The following is a 24,647-nucleotide window of genomic DNA, read 5'->3' on the forward strand; positions in this document are numbered from 1 at the left end:
CCAGGCCAACTGGTCACCCCCCCCCCCCCCCACAGTTCAGTGATGGGGGAAAGGATTGGGGCATCAGCAGAATAACATTGAAACCTTTTTCTTCAGGTGGCTTTGCAGTTTCTGTTGCTGAATTTATTGTTAGAACCAGTTTGGACCAACTGTTGGAGTTGGTGCAACTCTGTCTGCTGTCCAGAGGGGGCAGGATGCTGTCCAGAAGGGGTCAAGCTATGGCCCAGTGACTCTGACCTTTCTACCTGCTCTCTCTGTGATCCTTGTGGGGTGTGGCTCTAACCCTTCATCCTTCCCTTCTCCTCTGAGCACTTCCTCTTGTCCTCTGACCACCGACCTGTTAAGATGTGCACCCCAGGGGTCTGATGCCCAGGCCATCTTGAGCACAAGGCATGCAGGGCGAGGCAGCTCTAGGGCCTTGCTATCTCTAAGTAATAGCTGAACCTCTGATCCTAATCAGATGCAGTAAATATACACTCAATGGAACTGTAAGTAAATAACTTTTTTTTTTTTGCAACTTTAACAAGCCATTGCTTCTTTGTCTTTTTTATTGAATAGCAGTCAACCGGGTGAGGGAGATTCCCTGGAGTGATACCCAAAGGTGGGGGTCTGCTGCTTAAGCTACTCTGCTTCCCCCCAAAGAGGAAACTATTTTTAATTTCCTCCAATAGGTTATGGGCCCAGGGACCATGCACTAAGAAACCCAGGGACTATGTACTAAGAAGTCCAGATACCTTGAAAGAATTTTTATTTTTTGCTTTTTGATTTTTGGGATCTCTCCCCACTCACTTTTGTAAGGCTGAACTTGCTTGCTAAGTAAAAGATGGCAGAAGGATCCGATGTGGAAGCCTTAGCCATCCAACCAATGTTCAGGCTGAACCCCAAAACTTTCCACAACTAGTATTGTAGAATAAAGGCAGAAATACTAATGTATGGAGGCTTACCTGCTCTAAACAAAGAGCGCCCAACTAATGAAGAGGCTGTAATTGAAAATTGGGATCCTGCAGATGGGAAGGCTAAGTGCCTCATTCTCAGATCACTAACTGAGCTTCTGTTGCCTTTTGTGCTAATACAGCAAAAGAAATAATAAAAATCCTAACTGAAACCTATTCAAAAACAGGAATGAAAGACCAGTTCAGTTTGATTAATGATTTGTGTTGCCTCAGATTGGAAAGGAAAGAGGACTGTGATAAGTACTGTAGCTAGATGATCCAGCTTTTCCATGATCTTGCACTCACTGGCATGGTTCTTTCAGAGGATCAACGTGTGGCATATCTTGTTGGATGCCTCAGTGAATCAGTTTTTTGGAGTTTTAAGTCAGCGATAAGTGGAAGAGAGAAAAAGGTGTATAAAGACATATTGGCAGAGCTGAGGACAGAATGCACACCCTATATGCAAAGAGACCTTGCTTTGAGTGGATCAAATTACAGGGCAGAGAGTAAGCTAAACAAAGAACCCCTGAAATGCTACCAATGTGGTAAACAAGGCCATTTAGCTTTCTATTGTTGTTCAAAACAGCCAGGTGTAAAGGAGCACCTAGGCTCAGCCCAAGGCAGAGGAAAGAGTCAGAGAGAGAATCAGAAGAAGGGGGTTGGCAAACCCACTCACAGCTTTACAAGCAACAGCTCAAACCAAAGACAGAAACATGGTTGTTGCATGAAGGAGCAAAAATTAGAGAAACAAGCATGGATTGTTGAATCAAGATGCTCCTCCCACACATGTTCAAGCCAGAGTTTTTGTCCAAGAATTGGACACCAGCATAGGAAGTCAGATTACTATAGCTGATGGAAAGAAAATTGAAATTCATGGAAAAGTAAAAGTAAAGCTGAATTGTGTGGCAAATGATCTGATAAATGAAGTCACAGCACATGAAGTTATATATACTCCTGATATAAGTGGCAACATGCTTAGTGTATCAACATTAACCAAACGTGGATACACAGTTAACTTCATGCAGGACAGCTGTACCATAACAAGAAAGAGTGATGGTTCTTTAATGGCTCAAGGCTTTGAGCAAGATGGAGTTTATTTTCTAGATTTGCACCAGGAAGAACAGCTGATGTATGCCAATCAAACTTGTACCAATGATTGTCTGAACTTGTGGCACTGCAGGCTGGGACACAGGGACACAACCGCAGTCCTAGACTTGCAAAACAAGGACCTTGCAAAGGGAATAAAGGTAAAACACTGTGAAAACCATCCAGACAGATGTGTATGCTGCATCAAAGCCAAGGCAGTTCAGTCCATCCAAAGAGGACTGAACAGCACAGCGCCAACGTTTTGGAAATTATATACAGTGATTTAATTAGTCCAATGCCCAGTCCCTCACTAGGGAACTATAGATATGTGCTAACATTTGTGGATGATTTTTGGAGATTTACAGTGCTTTATCTACTAAGAAAGAAGAGTGAAGTTCCTGAGATGCTCAGAAAATACCTAGCTATGGTGAAGATCCTGGCGCATTACAATGGTGGTGAGTACACCTCACAGCACACAAAGTCACTTTTAGAAAGCCAAGGAATCAAACATAAATTGACTGTCCCATACACTCCACAACAAAATGACATTGCAGAACGCAAAAACAGAAGCCTCTTGGAAATGGCTAGATGCATGCTAACTGATACAGAGCCACCCACAAATTTTTGGAGTGAAGCAACAGTCACAGCCAACTATTTGCAGAACAGACTACCCACCAAAGGTGTTTTAGACAGCAAAACTCCTTTTGAGCTATGGCATGGCAGAGCACCAGACATGAAGCATCTTTGTGTGTTCGGCTGCAAAGTCTATACTTATGTTCCAAAGGAGAAAAGGTCCAAGCTAGACCTCAGAGCTGAAGAAGGGCTCTTCATAGGATATGCTCCAGGCACAAAAGGTTACAAAGTTATGGACATGCACACCGGAAAGGTGACCACTAGGCATGGTCTATACTTTGCTGAGAATGAGAGAGATGACAAAGGTAAAAGGTTCATTGATGGTCTATCATGGACAGATGGGGAACTCATGTATGTACCAGTTTACTGTAACAGCATACTAGGACCACCATCGCCAGAGTCTGAGACCAGTGCAGCAGCAGAAGGGGAGACTGATGGGGAAGAGGAATTATCGGAGCCAGAAGTTGCCACAGGAGCAGACTAGGTTCCAGCAGAACCCAGACATTCATCCCAGCAGAACAAAGGCATACCACCTTCACAATTTGAACTGACCTACCTCGCAAGGTTGTTGCCAGAACTTGAACCAGAATCCTGGGAAGAAGTGGAAGCAATGTCTGCAGATGAATCAAGTAAGTGGAAAAGAGCGGCACAAGAAGAGATAGATGCACTACACAAAAACAAAACATGGAAATTAACCAGTTACCACCAAGTAAAAAAGCAATAGAATGCAAATGGGTCTTTAAGGCCAAAACAAATGCATAAGGGCAAATGGAGCGCTGAGCATAGCTGCTTCAAGGAAAACGTGTGCACACCATTTGGATGTTAAAACTGCATTTCTCCATGGAGAAATTAAAAAGGAGCTTTATATGAAACAACCACCAGTTTTCACAGACAGCAAGAAAGCTCACCTAGTATGCAAGCTTCAGAAGGGGCTGTATGGCTTAAGGCAATCACCCAAAGCTTGGAATGAAAAACTGGACCAGATGTTAATACAACAACGCAGCAGACCAGTGTCTGTACACAAAACAAAAGGACAGAAAATGGACATATCTTTTGGTTTATGTAGATCTTGTGTTTTTATAAGAGAGAAGAAGACTAGAGAGACATAGTAAATCACCTGAACAAAGAGGTGGAAATTAAGGAGCTAGGAGATGTCACTTATTACTTGGGCATGCAAGTGGACAGAGAGGAAGATGGAAGTTTTCTTCTCAGCCAGAAAACAAGGATTTGGACTTGTTGGAGTCACTAGGACTCAAAGATGCACACCCAACAACTACATCAATGGAGACCAACTTTCTTAAACAAAAAGATGAAAGTGAACCACTCCCAAACTATACACAATACAGAGAAGCAGTAGGCCGGTTATTTTACCTGTCCAACACAACCAGGCCAGACATTGCTACTGCTGTAGGGATTTTGAGTAGGAAAACTAATTCTCCCACAAAATGGGACTGGCTTGGAGTTAAAAGGGTTGCAAGATACCTGAAAGGCACCCAAGACTTCAGACTGAAGTTGCCAGCCAGTGAAAAGCCTCAATTAGTAGTCTACACTGACTCAGACTGGGGAGAAGACAGAGCAGACCGAAAGTCAACCAGTGGACATTTGGCTCTGTATGGGGGTGGAGCAATAAGATGGGCAAGCAGGAAACAAACCTCTGTTGCTCTTTCTGCCACAGAGGCTGAGTATATATCTGCATTAGGAACATGCAGAGAAGTAATGTGGCTTTTTCAGTTAGGTGATTTGGGCATAGATGAACAAAAGCCAATCCAAGTGTTTGAAGACAACCAGATTTGTATCAGATTGGCACAGTCAGAAAGCCAAAATGCATGCACTAAGCACATAGATATCAGAAATCACTTTGTGCGTGACATGATTAAGAAAGGACTTGTCAGGATGGACTACTGTCCAACCCAAGAAATGATAGCAGACATCCTGACTAAGCCACTAGCAAGAGATAAATTCCAGAGTCTACGAGAAAATATGAATCTGCTAGACTTGTGCATCCAGAGTTGAGAAGGGGTGTTGGAGTTGGTGCAACTCTGTCTGCTGTCCAGAGGGGGCAGGATGCTGTCCAGAAGGGGTCAAGCTATGGCCCAGTGACTCTGACCTTTCTACCTGTTCTCTCTGTGATCCTTGTGGGGTGTGGCCCTAACCCTTTATCCTTCCCTTCTCCTCTGACCACTTCCTCTTGTCCTCTGACCACCGACCTGTTAAGATGTGCACCCCAGGGGTCTGATGCCCAGGCCATCTTGAGCACAAGGCATGCAGGGCGAGGCAGCTCTAGGGCCTTGCTATTTCTAAACCTCTGATCCTAATCAGATGCAGTAAATATACACTCAATGGAACTGTAAGTAAATAACTTTTTTTTTTTTGCAACTCTTTGCCATTGCTTCTTGTCTTTTCTATTGAATAGCAGTCAACCGGGTGAGGGAGGTTCCCTGGAGTGATACCCAAAGGCGGGGGGTCTACTGCTTAAGCTACTCTGCTTCCCCCAAAGAGGAAACTATTTTTAATTTCCTCAAACAGAAGCAATGGGTGGAACACTGACCTTGAATGTGAATACTACCATTCATGCCTACTCAGACGTGAACTCACTGGGTAGGGCTGGAAAAATAATTATTCTTCAGGCTGTGTTCCCCATCTGGAAAATGGGTATAAAAGCACCTTACCTCACAAGGAGTGAGGTGAAGATAAGCTTGATAAGAGTAAAACATTCAAAACCGATATATAGAAATGTAAAAAGTAACTTTCTTCTTATCTAACCTACCTATCTCTGGAGAAACCTGTTCTTTTGTTCACTGTATCTTTGTGGTGCTGTCATCTTGCTTTCATCTTTGCTATGTCCATCACCTTTTTTTTTCTAACTGACCTAACTTCAGTTAAATTGTGACATTGTGTTGAAATGATTTAGAAGCACCAGGCCTTCCTTTTCTCATCTCAGACTGTTTACTCTTGAACTCTTTTTCTGCAAATTCATTGTGTATGTATCAATATCCTGCCATTGTGGTGAGCATCTTAGCTCTTTTTTTATTGTGTGCTTGACATTGCCTCCTACCACAGCTCTTTACATTTTCCATCTTTTGATCCGTAATTCCCTAAACATCAAATTTGATATGCATTTTTAAAAAAAAATATAATCTGTTGTCCATTTCAGCTCTTCTAGAGTTTGGTGTGAACACCATGCTACCAAAACCTAGGTATAAGAAGTTTTAGATCCAAGATAATTGCAGGTCCTTATGTTTGACCAGAATTGTTGATATTTCAGACCTGCCTCCATCTTTTAAAGATATATAGAAGAATATACTAGTAAGAAAGTGGACTCATCTTACAAACTTCTTTTTCTAGCTGCTTTGTATTTATTATCTGTATGTTTTTGGCTCTTATGTACGTGTGTGGTGTCTTTTGAGTTGAACCTATGATACTGACGGCAAACTCTCCGTGGACATTGGAAGAGACTGAAGTTCTCTGTTTATTCACAGAACACATACAGCATGGGAAGAGGCCTTGCAATGTCTCAGTTTGCCTAAACCCTGACCTGGAGGGACCACCACTAAGAACACGAGGTTAGTTCAGTGTGCATTCTGCCATGGTTGGAAGCTTATCAACCAAGGTTCTCAGGTTGTACTGACCATGATAGCAGTTTTGATCATCTTTCAGCTGACCTTCTCAACCCATTTTACATATTGATTTGGATCACAATAGCTCACAATCGGAATTTCTTCAAATAGTTGAACTGGGGAACTTGGAAGTTAAAGGCTCAATGTACTTCATGTCTGCTCACAACATTCTTCTGTAGTTATTGGATTTTTCTCCATTATGACTCTGTTGATGTTTAATGTTTCTTTACAAAAGAGGTGCAAACTAGTTCTTAAATCACTTTCATTCTAAGTCAAATATCGATTTCAACTCTTGTAAGGAATTTTGAGCAATATGTATATTTTTTATTTTACAGCATAATATATACATTCTTATTACAGTGTACTAGTAGAAATGACTTTCTAGTTATATAAGCCATCAGTTTCATGTATCTGACAGCTTCCAACACAGATCAGTCTCCACCATATAGCCTACTGTTAAGGAAAGCACAAAGTATCTGGTGTGATACCAGAAAGAAACAGTTCAACTGGGCACATAAATGGCTTTCCGTCTACATGGTAATCATTCTTAAATAATTTTGAAGACCAATAATCAATCAAATGAAGTTAAAAAGCACCATTGAAGGCATCTGTTCAAGCAACCCAACAGTTCCTTGATATTCTCCTCTTCTCTATTATAGCATCACAGCATAAATTTACAATTCCATGTTATTTGATGTGCAATAGGCCAAGTACTATGGGAAGAATTATCAGTCTTGTTTAGGTAATATCAACTATTGAAACCACTCCAACAGAATCATCGTTCTCAACATGATAAATCTTTTTTTCTCTTCAAGAAATCTCCAGCACTTCACTATCACTCTGCACTTTCCAGATAACTGTAGCTCTTTATCTCACTCTCCTTAGTCTTTGCATAAAAAAAGGATGAGTGGCTTTTCCTTGTTTAGATGGCTTTCCTTTGTTTTTGGTGTCTTGAGCATAAAACAGCCATTGCACCAGTCCAATAGAAGCCCAGCTGTGGTTGCAGTCTTTCTATACCCACTATGATCAATTTATTCTCATGATTAGTTTAATCTTTGACATACTTAACTAGGAGATACTACTTCAGCACTATCCAATCCAAAACTTTTGCCAGTCTTGATGAATGAAACTTTTCAGCCCTTGATGCATCCTCTCACTTCATGGAGAAGGAACTAGTAAAAGCAAAGACGTCCTTGTTTCTTCTTTCAGTGCCCTGAGTTTTGTAGAGAATATTGTAGAACAACAAAGCACAGGTGCACTCAAAAGGCTTTCTCCAACTTTTCATTTATTCAACTCTTCATTTAGTCTATATGCTTCTTCAGTATTCTTGCTGGAGAAGGATCTTCTTGCAGATCTCTGAGTGTTTTTATGAAACATCTTGTCCCTTTAAATATAATTACATAAAAATTTGTTGGAATTATCCATATGAGCCACCAAATGTTGTTTAGAAGGCAAATAGTTGACAGAAGAGTTATTGTTCAAGAAACTATTCTATCCAAAGTTCTGAACCTCTTTTTGTCTCTCCAGGCGCTACAAAATCCAGTTTGCTGTCAGCACCCAGTATAGTCAGTATGTTTGTACCAGCACCAGAAGATTTTGCTGATGATCAGCCGACTATGATGACGGACAAGTAAGCATATTTAAATTTCTCTGAATAATTTGCAATTTGAGACAGGAAGAAACACAAGGATTGATGTGAAAGCAACTGCAGCAGCATTTTGTAGCAGAAGTGCAACTAGAATCATTTTCAGAAGACTTCAAACTCAATCCTATCCAACTTTCCATCCCCGGTTTAGCCCAATGAAGTGTCCACTGCTCCTTGCAGTGGGGGTGGGGGGAGGGAAGTCATGGAGTCCTTCTCAGGATGAGGGAACTCCCCAGAGACCATTGGCTTGATGCCCTTAATTTACACAGGCAAAATACAATTCTTACATAAGAGAACGAATGGCCATAATCTGAGCCTATGAAGTTGGGATTCAGAGTGGTGAGTCAGTTTGTCCTACACAGACATCTCATTCCCCACTCCTACAGAATTTCCCTTTCAAAAATTGTCCTGCAGAACTCCAAATCTTTTCTTTAGATAAGATCAAAAATTTAGATTAATGAACAGTTTAATTGGGATTAAAAACTCTTTGGAGATTAGGTACAAGAGTTGCTTCTTGAGTTGGGGAGAGTATAAAAGAGCAGTGTGTTTTAGCTTGAAGAAATGTCTGAAAAGAAATGAGAAGTGCCCTTTGGATTCCATTCTGAATTAAGGAGGAGCAAACCTAGATGAGGAACATTCCAGTGTTCTTACCCAGTTTGTCTTTGACTTTATGGCTATTGTTTGTGAGATTAAAGGCAAACAAAACAGGAGTAAGAGTGTATAGAATTGGAATTTATGAGGAAATTCATCAATATTTTTCAGATTTTTGAATAAGAATTCTGAAACAATCATTTGTTCCAAAGCTAACCCACCCATAAGGCTGGGTGCAGTGGCTACTTTGAGTAACAGCCTGGGAGAGGTGGTAAATGGGGAGGGGAGGGGAAATGGCAGCTTGCATTTCATGCCTCCTTGTTATCTGCCTGACCACTCCACCCTGCCTCTGCCCATCAGAATTGAGGAGGAGGTGAGAGGCTTGGCACCCCTTCCAGCACCGATATGGAAAATTGCAACGGTGGAGCTGGAAGAGGCTGCTGTGATCCTGGTCTCATTCCCTCCTCTTCCAAGAGAGCAATCGGGGAAAGGGTTCCTGTCATTGCCACGTCCTCTCCCCTTCCTGCCATCTCTTCTCCTCCAATGCTCCCCACTTCTTCAGAAAGGCAGAGCATGGCGGATTGTGGTAGAGATTCCACTCCCAGGATCCTTAAACCCAGCCAGTTTTAAAGAAGCAGCAGGTGCCCATAGAGGTGGTGGAGTTGATGTTGATATTTTCGTATTGGGTGCATGTGCGCGGTGCCCCAAAAAAGGGTGGAATTTGGCCACTGCTTCAGGTGCCAGTTTGGTTTAGACCAGGTTTGACTGGCTCTCAGTTGGTTGCCTCTACAAATAAATATCCATGCTTCATACCACAACAAATGCTTAAGTTATGTATTATATTCATAGTTGACATCCCGACAATCAGAAAATGTCTTTTAATTCACTGTTCAAACTATCCTACAAACAAATATACATTTTTAGAACTATATTTCTTAGGGACACTGAAGTTATATGCTTTATTTCTAGCTTTACAGCGAAATGGCATGGTAACTAGATTATGGGCAGACATTCATTCAGGCAGAGATGTAACCCTAAAATTTTATCTTGTGCTCTAACCAATAGACAGCACCCCCAGAAGGATCAAATAATATACTTAACCAGTGAAATGTGGGCTTTTATATGATCCTTTGGTAAAACGGAAAGCAGCGTTTTTTGTTTTTTTGGTTTTTGTGTGTGTAAATGATAAATATCCTGGGAGATTAATTTATTTCAGTCAGTTGTTCTGGTTGTTTTCTAAAAGCTTTGGCAGCAGGTAGTAAAACTGGGCTAAATGAGATTGACTTTCATGACCTTGTTGGCATTTTCTCCTGCTGTTATGGAGAGGGAAGAGGAAAATTGCCTGTACAATTCCATTAAGTTCACATATCACAATCTGTTGGAGACATTAGCAAGTGGTTGATCAAATTAACTGAGCTTCCCCATTGGGCAGGATGTGCTGCTTCCCCCAGTGTTTGTCTCTTGTTAGGTCCTGCAATATTCTGCCTCATCTCTCCAGCATCTGACATGTCCCTTAAGATCAGATATTACGGAATCTTGGCACAGCTTTCAAAGTGATCTCTTGGCATTGCAGTAGCAGGCTGTCATTCATCAGCCGAAGAAACTTGTTAAGAGTTGAAACAAAACTTCTAAATGCAGGAAATCAGACTTAGCTTCTTTCTTGCCACCCATCATTCCATCACTCATGGTGGTACAGGAATATAATGTGATCTTTAACGCCAAGGTCTGTTTTTTCATAATGTTCTTAAAGGTGCCATGATTGTGGAGCCATCCTGGAAGAGTATGATGAAGAAACATTAGGTCTAGCCATAGTGGTTCTCTCCACATTTATTCACCTCAGCCCTGATCTGGCCGCTCCTTTGTTGTTGGATATCATGCAGTCTGTAGGAAGGTAACTCATTTTCTCTCCTTCTTGGGAAGCATGCTCACTTGGGTCCAAGAATTCTACACTGTGGAAAATGGTTTACAGTACAATTTACTGTGAGTTCATTCATTGCACTGACAATTGCAGCTACCCCTTGACAAACCTGAGGTACAGATAGAAGTATACGATAAGCAGCATGGAGGCGCTTGGAACTGGCTAGAGAAGCTGGAGAATTCTGTACGGGAACAGCTGTGAATGTTCGATTACCAATGTCCTTAGCCTCAAGGCTACAGCACAGGAAGAATAATTATCTGAGCCAAACGAAAAACAAGAGGAAAGTGGTGTGCTTATACCAATATTAAATTGAAGCTTTTTAGACTGACATGATTGATACATGACTTCATTTGGATTTTGTATAGCTTCATGCCTCTGGTAGTGATCCACTTCCATATGGTTAGTCTCTTCTGTTTTGGAGGAGGCTCTGTATACAATTCATTCAACTGCTGTGGCATCTCTGTGGTTAGAATGTTGAGCTTAGACCAGAAAGACTTGGGTTCAAACAGCCTGCACCTTCCTCACAAGTTTGTTGTGAAGATTAAAAGAAGGACAAAGGAGCCATCCATATTGCCCTCATCCCTTTGGAGGAGCAATGGAATATAAATGTGAAAAATAAATAATGGGGCCCATGGGAACCGTTAAGCTCTAGAATAGCAATTTTCAATCTTTTTCATGTCATGGCACACTGACAAGGCACTAAAATTGTCAAGGCACACCATCAAGTTTTGACAATTGTCAGGGCACGCCATGCTGGCAGTGAGGGGCTCACATCCCCCATTGGCCCTACTAATAAGTGACCTTCCCCAAAATTCCTGTGGCACATCTGTGGACCACTCATGGCACACTAATAAGTCACAGCACAGTGGTTGAAAGTGGCTGCTCTAGAATGCCAGCTTTCAGCACTGGTGATCCTGACCCCTGTGCCGCCCACCATCAGGACTACAGGATGCCACCCCCCTACTGAGTGCCACTCCCGCACCATCTGTGGGCCTTCAGAGAGTCAAAGATGCCATGTGCCACCTCCCAGGCCCTCCAAATGCTATCCAAGGCCTCCAGAAGGTCAAAAATGGCTTCTTTCAGTTTTTGACCGAAAACCGGTAGTAGTAATTTTTGGCCTTTGAAGGACTGCCGGCTCTTCAAAGGCCCCCAAACGGGGACGGGAGTGGGGGGAGGGGGTGGGAGAGGCAGGTGGCGCCGCTCCTGGAGGCATAGTGCCCTGGGGTATTTCCCCCCTTCCCCCCCAGGAATGCCACTGGCTTCCAGAGCAAGAGTAGGATGCATGTCTTTTCTCTGAACATGAGAAATACTGCAGCCACCTTTTCCATGTTTCGAGGGCATTAAAACTGGCCAATGTGCTTTGTCCGGTAGCACAATATAACCATGACTACTGTGACTTTTTGTATATTTAAACATATAAAACAATGTTTCTCGGGTTGTGGGTTGGGACCCACTAGGTGGGTTGCAAGCCCATTTTAGGTGGGTCCCCATTCATTTCAATATTTTATTTTTAATATCTTAGACTTGATACTACCATGGTATGTGACTGCATTTGGGGAAATGTTACAGATGTGTACTCTTAACAAGTTACTATGTATATCAGTGGTTCTCAAACTGGTGGGTCGTGACCCACCAGTTCGTGTGACGATGCCCTGTTCCCTTTAAGGGGCGGGGCCAGAGGCAGCAAAGCGATCCCCAGGATTGCACCCCTGCGAGGGAAGGGGGGGGGTCTATTTTCAACTAACCTTACATGCTCCCAGAATCCAGGGGGTGTGGGGAGCCCTATGGAGTGCTTTCAGGGTTCCCTGCGGCTTCTAAACAGTGAAAGTTCCAAGTGTGATGAAACCAGAAATTCCACTTCTGGTTTAGTCACGCTTGGAACTTCCACTGCTTAGAAGCTGCATAGAACCCTGAAAGTGCTCCATAGGGCTCCCCACATCCCCTGGAAGCACGTAAGGTTAGTTGAAAAATAACCCCCCTTCCCTCGCAGGGGTGCAATCCTGAGGATCGCTTTGCTGCCTCTGCCCCTGAAAAGTCTTATCCCGGGATTAAATCTCCCAGGAGGTTTGAGAAACACTGATGTATATTCTTTTAACAATGTTAGTAAATGGCACTTATTCCTGGGTATGTGTGGGTAGGATTGCAGCCTAGGATTGTTAAAATTTTTCTTGCTTGAGGATGTCTCTTGACATCATGATGATATTCATGACATCATTTCCGGTGGGTCAGGACAGATTCTCATTCTATAAAGTGGGTCCCGATGCTAAATGTGTGAGAACCACCGATATAAAAGAATAAGACATTACGAAATACGCCACAGAACTCACTCCGAAATAAATGCTCTTACAGCACAATTTTATACATGTTTACTTGGAAGGGGATATATTTCACCTGTGTTCAGTTGGACTTACTGTCTGATAAGTGTGTATAGAATGCAGCCCCAGAAGCATATAACCTTAATATGCATGCAGTTTTGCCGGAGGCACAGATCAAAAATTAGTTTCTTCAATTTCAGTTATCATTATAAGGAAAGCAAATAGAATTTCTGATAGTTTTGCCAGGCTGACTTAGAGCCCAATCTTGAGCTCGGCATGCCATGCACACTGTCGCAAACTTGCCTTTTTGCGGGCCCTAGCATGGGTGCTCTGCCGGTGGTAGCCCAGCGCTGGTTGGCACTGGGCTACTGCCAGGTGAGCACTGGAGCTCTGCCACTCGGCGGTCATATGGACCACCAAGGGGTGGTGAGGTAGGTGGAGGCGTGGGGAGGCAGGGAGGAGGGGTTCTGGCTGGGGGGAGGAAGAAGGAGGGAGGGCGGGGAGGCGGCGTTCCAGGGGAGGGAGAGGGGCGGGAGAGAGGTGGGACCGGTAGAGCTTTGCTGCACCAGATCCAGAGCCTGTATGTTGGGCTCACCTCCCAAAACAGAGGCTCTTTATTCCCCACCGGCCTTTGGGTCAGTGGAGAATTGAGTAAACCCATTGCAGGGTTATTCGCTTTACCTGGGGGAAGGGGATGAAAGGCCCCTTCTCCTGAGGAGCTGCCGGCAGCTGCCTGGAGCATGCTGGATGTGGCGGCAGCCATTTTCGGCGCTGCTGCAGCCCCGCACCCTGGGCAGCTCAGGATTGGGCTGTTAAACCTTTTACAAAAATACGTTCTTGTTAATAAAAGACAGATTTTTCTCCACTAGATGAGAGACTCTTCATTATTATGAAGTCATTTTCTCTGGGTTTTCAACTTTGTTAGCATCGTTCAGTTTGATAAATTCATTTTCTTTTTAAATAAAGTCTTTGACTGGTTGTTTGGCTTTTTTCTACCAGGTTGGCTTCAAGCACCAATTTTTCTAATCAAGCAGAAAGGTACAGTACAATCAGTAAAATGCCCCTCCAGCACAATTTCCCGTTTTGATGTAGTTATAAATATCTGTTGTTTACTAGAAGAAACTTTGAGTTGGAAAAATTACACATAGAAAACATTCTGCTCTCTAGAAAATCTTGGATGTGTACATGAGTCACAACATAAATTCAGTTCTCAAATCAGGTATTTTCCCATGGCTGACCATTGTCTAGTCGAGGAAGGAACTAAGGAGTTGTGAACCTGTGGATGTTCCCCGAAGAAGGCTTTGTGACTCATCTATTTAATTAAGGATGTGTTTTCACCATATCTTTAAGGCATTTGACCTGCTGCAGCATGGTGCCTTCCCACACTGTTCAGGCGACATCTGAAGTCTCAGACCACATGGAAAATATCTCTGATACAGCTCTTCAGTCTAGAAAAGAGACGCCTGAGGGGGGACATGATTGCGACGTACAAAATTATGCATGGGAAGGATAAAGTGGATAGGGAGATGCTCTTTACACTCTCACATAACACCGGAACCAGGGGACATCCACTAAAATTGAGTGTTGGGAGGGTTAGGACAGACAAAGAAAATATTTCTTTACTCAGCATGTGGTCAGTCTGTGGAACTGCTTGCCGCAGGATGTGGTGACAGCATCTGCCCTGGATGCCTTTAAAAGGGGATTGGACAAGTTTCTGGAGGAAAAATCCATCATGGGTTACAAGCCATGATGTGTATGTGCAACCTCCTGATTTTAGAAATGGGCTATATCAGGATGCCAGTGCAAGGGAGGGCACCAGGATGCAGGTCTCTTGTTATCTGGTGTGCTCCCTGGGACATTTGGTGGGCCGCTGTGAGATAAAGGAAGCTGGACTAGATGGGCCTATGGCCTGATCCAGTTCTTATGTTCTTATGTGTAGATTGTAGCCTCAGTTGGTTTCAGCTTCCAGTTTCCCTTCTTTATGAAGTGATGTGGCTGAGATGTGTGTCTGCGAGTTTCATCATTTGTTAGCAGTGATGTCACAGGCACCTGTCAATAGGTGCCTGTGCTGCTTATGAAATCTCATTCTAGAGAAGCACTTCAGACAAAAATAAAAGCAGGAGAAAAAAAAAAGCACAACATTTTTAACAACTATAAATTGCAGTCTTCATGCTGAGAAAATGGAATACTTCCATTTTAGGGAAGTACAATCATATTTACCCATTTTCCCAGTGTTTTGATCCCATGCAATAAATGAGCAACATCTCTGTGTTTGTTGTGCCATGAACTGTTTATCCAGGAAGACCTTCGAAAAGAAAAATTCTGGCCACCCACAAAGTACTTATTTGAGTTGTTGTTTTTTTTCTTTGCCTCCAAAGCATTGTGTCTGATACTTTATTTTGTTTTAATCTTATTTTTAATCTTAGAATTAAAGAACAATTTTTATTTTTGTTTTCTCTTTTAGTTAATGGTTTTTTTAAAAATGCCACAACAAATTTATTATGGAACTTTGTCTGCATAGATGGAATTTAGTGACATTTAGTTATTTCACTGTAGACTCTCTCTTTCTCTCTCCTTTTTTGTTTTGCTCCCCAGCATGATGATCCCAGGGAATGCTGCAGGTGTGGCCAAGCAGTTTCTCCGTTGCATTTTCCATCAGCTGGCTCCCAATGGTATATTTCCCCAGCTGTTCCAGAGCAACATCAAAGGTAATGTGCAATGCTTAAGTTTTATTCCTGCCACCCTCCATCACCTCCGTACCACTGAAGCCAAGTTAAAAAAACAAAGTTGTCTTTGTTTGCAGATGGAAGTTTTTTACGGACCCTGGCCGCATCTCTTATAGATTTCAGTGAACTGAGCTCCATAGCTGCACTGAGCCAGCTGCTAGAGGTTAGTCTGAGTAGCTTCCACAATGTGTGTTGTTTTTCACTGGGTATATCTGACATACTCCCATCTCTGAATTTGCTCTCAGCAAATCTTCACTAGGATGGTGATAACTACTCATAAAATTTTTTATGTGGAATGAATCTCTCTCTCTCTCTCTCTCTCTCTCTCTCTCTCTCTCTCTCTCTCTCTCTCTCTCTCTCTCTGTTTTTACTGCATCCTTGAAGGTTGTCAGTAATTTTACTCTGCATTACCTCTAGAGGAAGGTACTACTCCAAGACAGTTTACATGGGGATTTTACAGCTCCCACTCCCAAGGGCTGAAAAGTTTCTTGAGCATTTCCTTTTTGAATTATGACAGACTAAAGAGAGTCCTTCATATGTAATTATTTAATTTCAATGGTATTCACTGCCATAGGAGGTTGTCTTCATGCCCTCCTTCTAGGTGTCCTGGAAGTATCCAGGAAGTTAAAAACAGGATGCTGAACTAGATGGACCTTCAGTCCTACCTAGCAGGGCTCTGTGCGTTCTTGTAATGGGATCTTTCAGCCAAGGCTGCTGAGATTTAGTTTTCCTGGGGTCTTCCTGTCTCCAAGTCTGGCAAACTGCAGTGCTTACCATATACCCTAAGCCTTTTTACTGCATCCTTGAAAATTGTAGCTAATATTACTCTGCATAACCTCTAGAGGAAGATATAAAGCCTTTAAAACATTGATATCATTACATTGATAACATTGATATATAGATTGCTGGCTATGTGATTTAAGGGCAATCCACAAGGCTGATGTGAAAATCAAAAGCCATGAAATTAATCTCAGCCTGACTTGTTACTGTACCACAAAAGCAACTCTCTTCCCGTGGATGGCTTAATTTTAGTGAGAGGTTAATCTTTAGAATGTAAGATGTGTCCTATGTGAAAATCCTGCCATGTGAATCATTCTCAGTTGCAGATCTGTAGGGCAGTGGTTCTCACTCCTTTAGCACTGGGACCCACTTTTTAGAATGAAAATCTGTCAGGAACCACCAGAAGTGATGTCATGACTGGAAGTGACATCATCAAGCAGGAAAATTTTTTAAATAATCCTAGGCTTCCCCTGGGTGAACAATCCCCTTCCCTTGGGTAAAGGGAGTAGCCCTGCAGTGGGGCTACTCAATTGGGTGAGGTAAGAGCCTTCGTGTCAGGTGCCGAGCCTGACGTGAAGGCTCTGGATCCGGTGAAGCATCACTCCACCGGTCCTGCCTCCTTCCTTCCCCACTCCGTCCCCCGGCACACCTCTCCCCGTCATGCCTCCCCTGCCCTCCACACGCCTCCCACCTGGAACACCTCCTCCCTGGCTCCCCCCGCCCCCGCTTTCCTCTCCTTTGCTCAGCGGTCGCGACTGTGTTAGGACTCAGGATTTGTGACAGTTTGTGACATTTGTGACAGTGACTGTGTTAGGACTGTATTAGGACTCACACACTGGCACTAAGCCGGCGCATCAAGCTCAGGATTGGGCTCCTAATCTACTCTATAAGCTAATGTACACAGACACCCTTTTTCCCCTTCTCTTTATTTCTGCTGTTGCATATTTTCTATGATCAATGGAACAAAAGAATCATTTGTTTTGTAATTTATTTGTTGGAGAGAGAATTTCATTCTTGGTATAGTCTTCACTGTTTGTCATTTTCTATACCAATCCTCACTGTCCGCTTTCTTGGTTGAATTGTTTATGCCTTAATTTTCTAGGGTCTGAACACCAAAAAGAATTTGCCAACAGGGGGTGCAATGCTACGTTGTTTGGAAAACGTTGCTTCCTTCATGGAAGCTTTACCGATGGATTCACCAAGCAACCTCTGGACCACAATCAGTAACCAGTTCCAGACCTTCTTTACAAAACTGCCTTGTGTTTTACCACTTAAGGTACAGTACGTGTAAGGTACAGTACATGTTTTTTTTTTAAATTCCATGTGTATTTTGAACAAATGCTCACAGACAAAGGTAATGTACAGACTCATCTTGTGTAAAGTAATAGCAGTTGGGGCTGTGGATTTTGAACTGTGGTTGGGAATCCAAAGGCTGGGGATTGGCATGAAGCAGGCTAAATTAGCCCCTTTTTGCCTGGCCCACACGTGTATACATTTGGTTCCTGCAACGTTGGGCAGAAATGGCTTAAGCCATACATCCTAATTAAGATAGGGATTCTATATTTTGTAGATTGTCAAATTGGGGCAGAAGGTTGTTGAATGTGGTTGCCAATTCTGGCCTCACTGTGATTTTTACTTTTTGTGCAGCACTGTGAGCTCTTAAGGTTTTAAACAACTCAAGGACCATATGCTTGAACTTTATAAGTACATTGTCTGAGGGTAAATGCAGAAGAGTCTATGCAGTCTGGGCCTGGGTAGGGTTTATATTGGAGACCACCTGGGAACACTTTGCATTCCACCTTTGGAAGAACAGCAGGCTATAAATGGTGGAAGAATGGCAGAATATAAATAAAATTAACAATGACACTATATTACATTGATTTAGGGTTGGAGCTAGTAGTCATTTTAGTCCAGCTGTTTGAACTGAGGCAGACTCTACCTTCCATTTTCCAATGGCATTTATCCTGATTTTAAAGGAGGCAAACATTATCACGCTGTACAAGAACAAAGGCGACAGGGGTGACTGCAACAACTACCGTGGCATCTCTCTCCTTAGCGTTGTAGGAAAGTTGTTTGCCCGAGTTGCACTAAAGAGGCTCCAGGTACTTGCAGAAAGCGTTTATCCAGAATCACAGTGCGGATTCCGAGCCAGCAGGTCCACCACTGATATGGTATTCTCCCTTAGACAACTGCAGGAGAAATGCAGGGAACAACGACAGCCACTCTTTATAGCCTTCATAGATCTCACGAAGGCCTTCGACCTGGTAAGCAGGGATGGCCTCTTCAAGATTCTCCCCAAGATTGGATGTCCACCCAGGCTTCTCAGCATCATCAGATCCCTCCACAAGGACATGAAGGGCACTGTTGTCTTCGATGGCTCCACATCAGACCCCTTTGACATCCAAAGCGGCGTGAAGCAGGGCTGTGTTCTTGCACCAACCTTGTTTGGGATTTTCTTCGCTGTTCTGCTGAAGAATGCCTTTGGAACTGCAACAGAAGGCATCTATCTCCGGACCAGATCAGATGGAAAGCTCTTCAACCTCTCTAGACTGAGAGCAAAGTCCAAAGTCCAGCTGAAATGTCTGCGTGACTTCCTCTTTGCCGACGATGCAGCTATCACTACCCACTCTGCCAAAGATCTCCAGCAGCTCATGGATCGTTTTAGCAAGGCCTGCCAAGATTTTGGACTGACTATCAGCCTGAAGAAAACACAGGTCATGGTTCAGGATGTGGACTCACCTCCCTGCATTACAATCTCTGCACATGAACTGGAGGTTGTCCATGACTTTGTGTACCTTGGCTCAACGATCTCCGACACTCTTTCTCTCGATACCGAGCTAAACAAACGCATTGGTAAAGCAGCTACCACGTTTTCCAGACTCACAAAGAGAGTCTGGTCCAACAAGAAGCTGACAGAACATACCAAGATCCAGGTCTACAGAGCTTGCGTCCTGAGTACACTTCTGTACTGCAGCGAGTCATGGACTCTTCACTCACAACAGGAGAGGAAACTGAACGCTTTCCACATGCGCTGCCTCCGACACATTCTCGGGATCACCTGGCAGGACAAAGTTCCAAACAACACAGTCCTGGAACGTGCTGGAATCCCTAGCATGTATGCACTGCTGAAACAGAGACGCCTGCGTTGGCTCGGTCATGTTGTGAGAATGGATGATGGCCGGATCCCAAAGGATCTCCTCTATGGAGAACTCGTGCAAGGAAAGCACCCTACAGATAGACCACAGCTGCGATACAAGGACATCTGCAAGAAGGATTTGAAGGCCTTAGGAGTGGACCTCAACAGGTGGGAAACCCTGGCCTCTGAGCAGCCCGCTTGGAGGCAGGCTGTGCAGCATGGCCTTTCCCAGTTTGAAGAGACACTTGGCCAACAGTCTGAGGCTAAGAGGCAAAGAAGGAAGGCCCATAGCCAGGGAGACAGACCAGGGACAGACTGCACTTGCTCCCAGTGTGGAAGGGATTGTCACTCCCGAATTGGCCTTTTCAGCCACACTAGATGCTGTTCCAGAACCACCTTTCAGAATGCGATACCATAGTCTTTCGAGACTGAAGGTTGCCAACAACTAAAGGAGGCAACTTCTTGTTTTATATCCACACACTGTAGAAATGCACTTCCATGCATTTCCATGAGATCCCATGTTTCAGGTCCTTTTGAAATGCAGTATGGGAAGAGTTAAGGCACATTGCTTTCTCTTCAGAAGGAATACATACCATTGTCACAGTAAGTCAGTTTGTTTTTTGACCCTGCCCACATCCAGTTTTAGGATGATCTTGACCAGTGCAGGAAACATATAGGGAGAAGACAGGCTGACTGAGGGGATTAATGCCTAATGGTTAGTACTCAGCTTCCCCACTTTCCCTTTTTTCCTGATCAGCAGCTGAATGGGGGGGACTACGACTAGTAGTTTTATCCACTGCCACTCTCCTAGCTAAAGAGACCAGGCAGAGGGAGCTTTCTAGGGGAGACACCCCCAGGACAGAACAAAACCCGGGTGGTTCTTATTAAAAATCAAAACTGTAGTAGCACCCAGGAATGATAAAGTGTTACAGCCCACTGAATTACCTGAGAATGTGGACTAGGCAGGCAAAGAGTCAAAATATAATGATTAAAAATCCAAAAGAAAAGGAGTTAAAATGGGAGGGGGTTTGAAAAAGTACAAGCAGGCTGATGGAAAATGCCTGAACTTAACTGGATGGGCACAAAGAAAATGTTTGATCAAATTGGATATGCAGTTGTAACTTGTAATGCTCAGCAGCGGGAGTTGGGACGCTACTCAAGAGCAAAGCACACAAATGCCCAGTGCATAGCTAAGGGGAAGTTTATAGGTTGGCTTGGAGTGACAGAGCAAACAAAGCACAATTGAGACCCTAGCTGGGTGTACAGTCCCTGTTGATAGCTACTTACATTGTCCCAGGAATCCCATCCCTGTTTACTGAAGAATAAGAGGGTATGCCTTCTGCAAACCAACTCTAGATTTCATGGCAAACCTGGGAGAAAATCGCATGAGCATCCCTGTGCTTGAACTCAAGTAACCTAGGGTGTTGATGACCTGATTGGAGGAGTAGATTAGAGGAGGAGTAGAATCTAGTTGTCCATTCCATCCCACCCCTTTACCAAGACCAATAGTTTTGGCTGCCCATCAGCCAGTCCTCTCTCCGACTCCTGAGGTTTCATCGGGCATTGTCTACATATTTTCAAATGTTGGGATCTAGGCTGTCTTAAGGACCGCCTGTTTCCTCAGATTCTCCCTGCCCGTTATGACCTTCTCCACATCCCAGTGCCTGCTGAGGCTTGGAAGGCATGCACATGGGACAGGGTCCTCAGGCTGTAGAATTTTCTCTCACGAGAAGTGTGGGGTGCCCGCTTGCTCCCTGCTTTTGAGGTTGTCTTGAAGACTCCTTCATTCCATCTCACGTTTTGGAAAGCGTTCTACTGTATCGCTCCTCCTAATAGCTTGTTCCCCTGTGTTTTGTGCTTATCGTGTTGTTTTGTTTTTTTAAACTGTGTTTTTAATATATTGCTTTGTTCTGTTTTTGCTGCCTTGGGACCAAGTGGTGAAGTGGGAAAAATAAAATAAATCTTCACATCCATAAGGTTTTGCTTTCGCTGAACTTGCTTTCTTAAAAAATAATAAATAAAAAATTCTCAGGAAGTGGAGATCTATCCCCACCACCATCAATTCTGCGCTCCTGCTTCCCACAGGAGTGCTGTATGCACACAACCTTGTCTTTAGTGTGTTAGATAAAAAGTCTTGCTGAATGAACATTTAAGGAGAGGCTCTAACAGTTTTTTAAATCCTCTCCATATATTTTCAGTGTTCTTTAGATTCCAGTTTAAGGATAATGATCTGTTTGCTGAAGATACCAACCAGCAGTGCTGCCAGGGTAAGCCCCCCCCCCATGCGTGCATGTGTGTATGTTCTTATTTCGCAGTACTGATTCTTTCTTATCCCTTAGCAGGAAGAATATTATGATTGAGTGAAATTGTGCTGTGTCTACAAAGACAAGAGCTTCAGTGTCTAGGTTACATTATTAATGTGTCGGAGGGATTACTTTTCTATATGGATGAAAAATTAAATCTTAAGGATCTTTTTTTTAAGTGATTCGGTAGTAGACTTACAGCCCAATCCTGCTGGGCAATTCCACTGACGGAACAAGCTTTCCACCAGTGGAGATTGCCTTATGGCAATCGTAAATGCATCTCCAGCATGGAGGCCGCTGTGGTCCCACATGTAGCAGCTGACATCAAGTGTCATCAAGCGCTGACATAGGTAGATTGGGCCCTGGTCAAGGGTCCACATGCTCATGAAAGCCAACAGCTGACCCCATGACTCCACGTCCAAAAATCTCCTACACTTGAACCCCACACCAGGCCCCAAGGTACAGATCGAAGGGGGAGGGCCCTTGCCCCCGTAACTCCCCAAAGGAACAAATCAAAGCGATGAATGCTTTGGTGTTGCCCTTTCATTGGCAAGTCACCAGTGGCAACCCACTCTCATGGGCCGGCCCGGGGGAAAAATCCAAACCCCAGAAGTTGTGAAGTTGAAGGGTGAGTGCCTAGTTGTTGCTACTCTGTCATAGGTGCTCTCAGTAAAAGCTGTTACTGCTGCTCTTCTCATATAGAGAATATACATTTACTTCATATAGAGTTACAAGAATGTAACAGTCAAAACTCAACCCTTTATTTTCAGAAGGGGTTGATCCCAAAAACCTTCTGTAGAGGACTCCTGAGTACATATCTGATTGGTCTCAGGGACAGAGAGGGCAAAGGAAGTGCCTACTTGGCCACTTCCTCCTCCTTTCGTCCCCAGAAGTCATCATAAACAGGTGGAAGGCTTAGGCCTGGCAAAAAGGGTAGGATGGGAGGAAGAATGGCAGCAAGTCAGATTGCCACCATGGCATCATTGCTGATGCCCCGCTTTCACCATGGCCCAGGTAAATGGGGAGGGGGAGGGAGAAGTTGGAGGCAACAATCTGGCAGGGAGATGCTCAGGTGAGGAAGCCTTTGTCCCTTTCCCCTCCTTCCACCCTTCTCCCCCACTGCTCCACACTTGCCCCAGTCCCAGCCCAGTAAGTGGTGGAGGGGTAGAATGAAGGCAGGGTGGACAATGAATTGGATGCAGAGGTGGCCCCAAACTAGCCATTGGTTTAGAGTCCAGGAGAAAATGTTCTGCTTTTTCCTGGAATGGTTCACTCAAGCTACTTGCTGGGAAATCCCTAAGTGTCAGTACAGGCATTGAGATGACTCACTGTGGACAGCTGCAGCCTTCTATCTTCCCTGCAGAAAAACGTGAAGGATGTAGTGTATTAATGTTTCCTTCTTTTTATTGCAGAGTCTGCTGGAGCCATTTTCAAAATTGCTCTGTTTCGTCATTCAGAACGCCGTCTTCACCCTGGCTTACTTGGTCGAACTGTGTGGCTTATGCCAACGAGCTTTCACTAAGGTAATGGACTAGTGCAGTGGTTCTCAAATCTTTTAGTACTGGGACCCACTTTTTAGAATGACAATCTGTCGAGACCCACCAGAAATGATGTCATTAACCTGGAAGTGATGACATGGCTAGAAGTGACATAATCAAGCAGGAAATTTTTTAACACCCCATATGACAAAATCTAATTAAGTAAATAAATTAAATTTATCATAAGTATGAGTTTAAAAATTTATTTAAAATAAAGAAGAACCCTCCTAAGCCTCCCAAGCAGGTGCTAATCTGTTTTTAAAAAATCCTCAAACATTCCAAAGGTTGCAATCTGATCTACACTTACTTAGGAGTAAACCCTATTGACCACCATTGTTAAGAGCATATACATAGTAGCCTGTTAAAAGTACAGACCTGTAACCTTTCCCCAAGTGCAGTCACATATCATGGCAACAACAACAACAGTATTTATATACCGCTTTTCAACAAAAAGTTCACAGCATTAAGTCTAATAGATTTAAAATAAAATACACACTGAAATGAATGGGGACCCACCTAAAATTGTCTCGCAACTCACCTAGTGGGTCCTGACCCACAGTTTGAGAAACACTGGACTAGTGTCTTTTTAAAGTCCATTAGAGACAGGTGGAAATATCCCCTCCTGTGATACTGTTCTTAAGCAGAACTGTAGTTGAGGCAAACTCTGACATTTTTTTTTAAATTAGGAATGCTGTAATCTGTTTGAGTTGAATTTTACAGAGCAAAGCTTGCCTGATGAAACTTTGACAAAACTCCTCTGAGAGGTTGTGCAAATATTATGCATTGCTTCTTTTTTTGCTGGACCTGAAGATAATTCACTGATGAAAACCAAGACTCTACTAGGGACATTTGCAGCCTACTAAATAAATCTTACACAGCAGAAGCTTAATATGGGGACAGGCAGGACTTACTAACATGGGATAAAAGTTACATGCCCCAGAGTGTCACAAGTAATAGATTGCATAGAATAACAGTTTTGCAATCTTGCTGCTCCAGAGGTTTTGTGGTTCTTGTGGATATATATCAATGCACTCCTACTCTTGATTCATACAAATCATTAAAAACTTGCTGCTAAGCAATAGGATGTGGATCATTAATCTTTGCCTTTTCATAGCAAATCACAGGGGTTCAAAGTGCTTCATTACAGTAGTGGTTTACATTACAGTAGTGGTTACATTACGGTAGTATTGTGCTGGGGTTGGGGAAATTCAGTCCTGCATTACAAAATCCATGGAAAAACCATGAATATGTCATTGTGTTCCTGTTGCGCATCGGTGTCTTTCAGTGAGTGAAGCTCCATTGCAGAATAGCACTGCTTCACGGCCTTCCAGCAAGCCATGCATCTTCATCATCATGACACATTTTAGAGGTCAACTTTTTATAGAACCAGTGAACTATTTTTATCTAGTCCCTGGTGGCAGAAATAT

The 24,647-nt window shown here is 43.4% G+C and overlaps 1 protein-coding gene across 3 annotated transcripts in view; it reads left to right on the forward strand.

Moving 5' to 3' along the window:
• Positions 1 to 24,647, forward strand: part of UNC79 (unc-79 homolog, NALCN channel complex subunit) — a 149,043-nt gene that overhangs the window by 92,301 nt on the left and 32,095 nt on the right. For all 3 annotated transcript variants that reach the window (XM_066612201.1, XM_066612202.1, XM_066612203.1), the window contains 9 exons: positions 6,131 to 6,214; positions 7,796 to 7,898; positions 10,255 to 10,395; positions 13,737 to 13,775; positions 15,333 to 15,445; positions 15,541 to 15,626; positions 17,346 to 17,519; positions 21,578 to 21,646; positions 23,095 to 23,205. In XM_066612201.1, coding sequence (XP_066468298.1) covers positions 6,131 to 6,214; positions 7,796 to 7,898; positions 10,255 to 10,395; positions 13,737 to 13,775; positions 15,333 to 15,445; positions 15,541 to 15,626; positions 17,346 to 17,519; positions 21,578 to 21,646; positions 23,095 to 23,205 — 920 coding nt within the window. The remainder of the gene's footprint in view (positions 1 to 6,130; positions 6,215 to 7,795; positions 7,899 to 10,254; positions 10,396 to 13,736; positions 13,776 to 15,332; positions 15,446 to 15,540; positions 15,627 to 17,345; positions 17,520 to 21,577; positions 21,647 to 23,094; positions 23,206 to 24,647) is intronic.

The sequence above is a fragment of the Tiliqua scincoides genome, chromosome 1 (assembly GCF_035046505.1).
Source record: "Tiliqua scincoides isolate rTilSci1 chromosome 1, rTilSci1.hap2, whole genome shotgun sequence".
NCBI lineage: Eukaryota > Metazoa > Chordata > Lepidosauria > Squamata > Scincidae > Tiliqua > Tiliqua scincoides.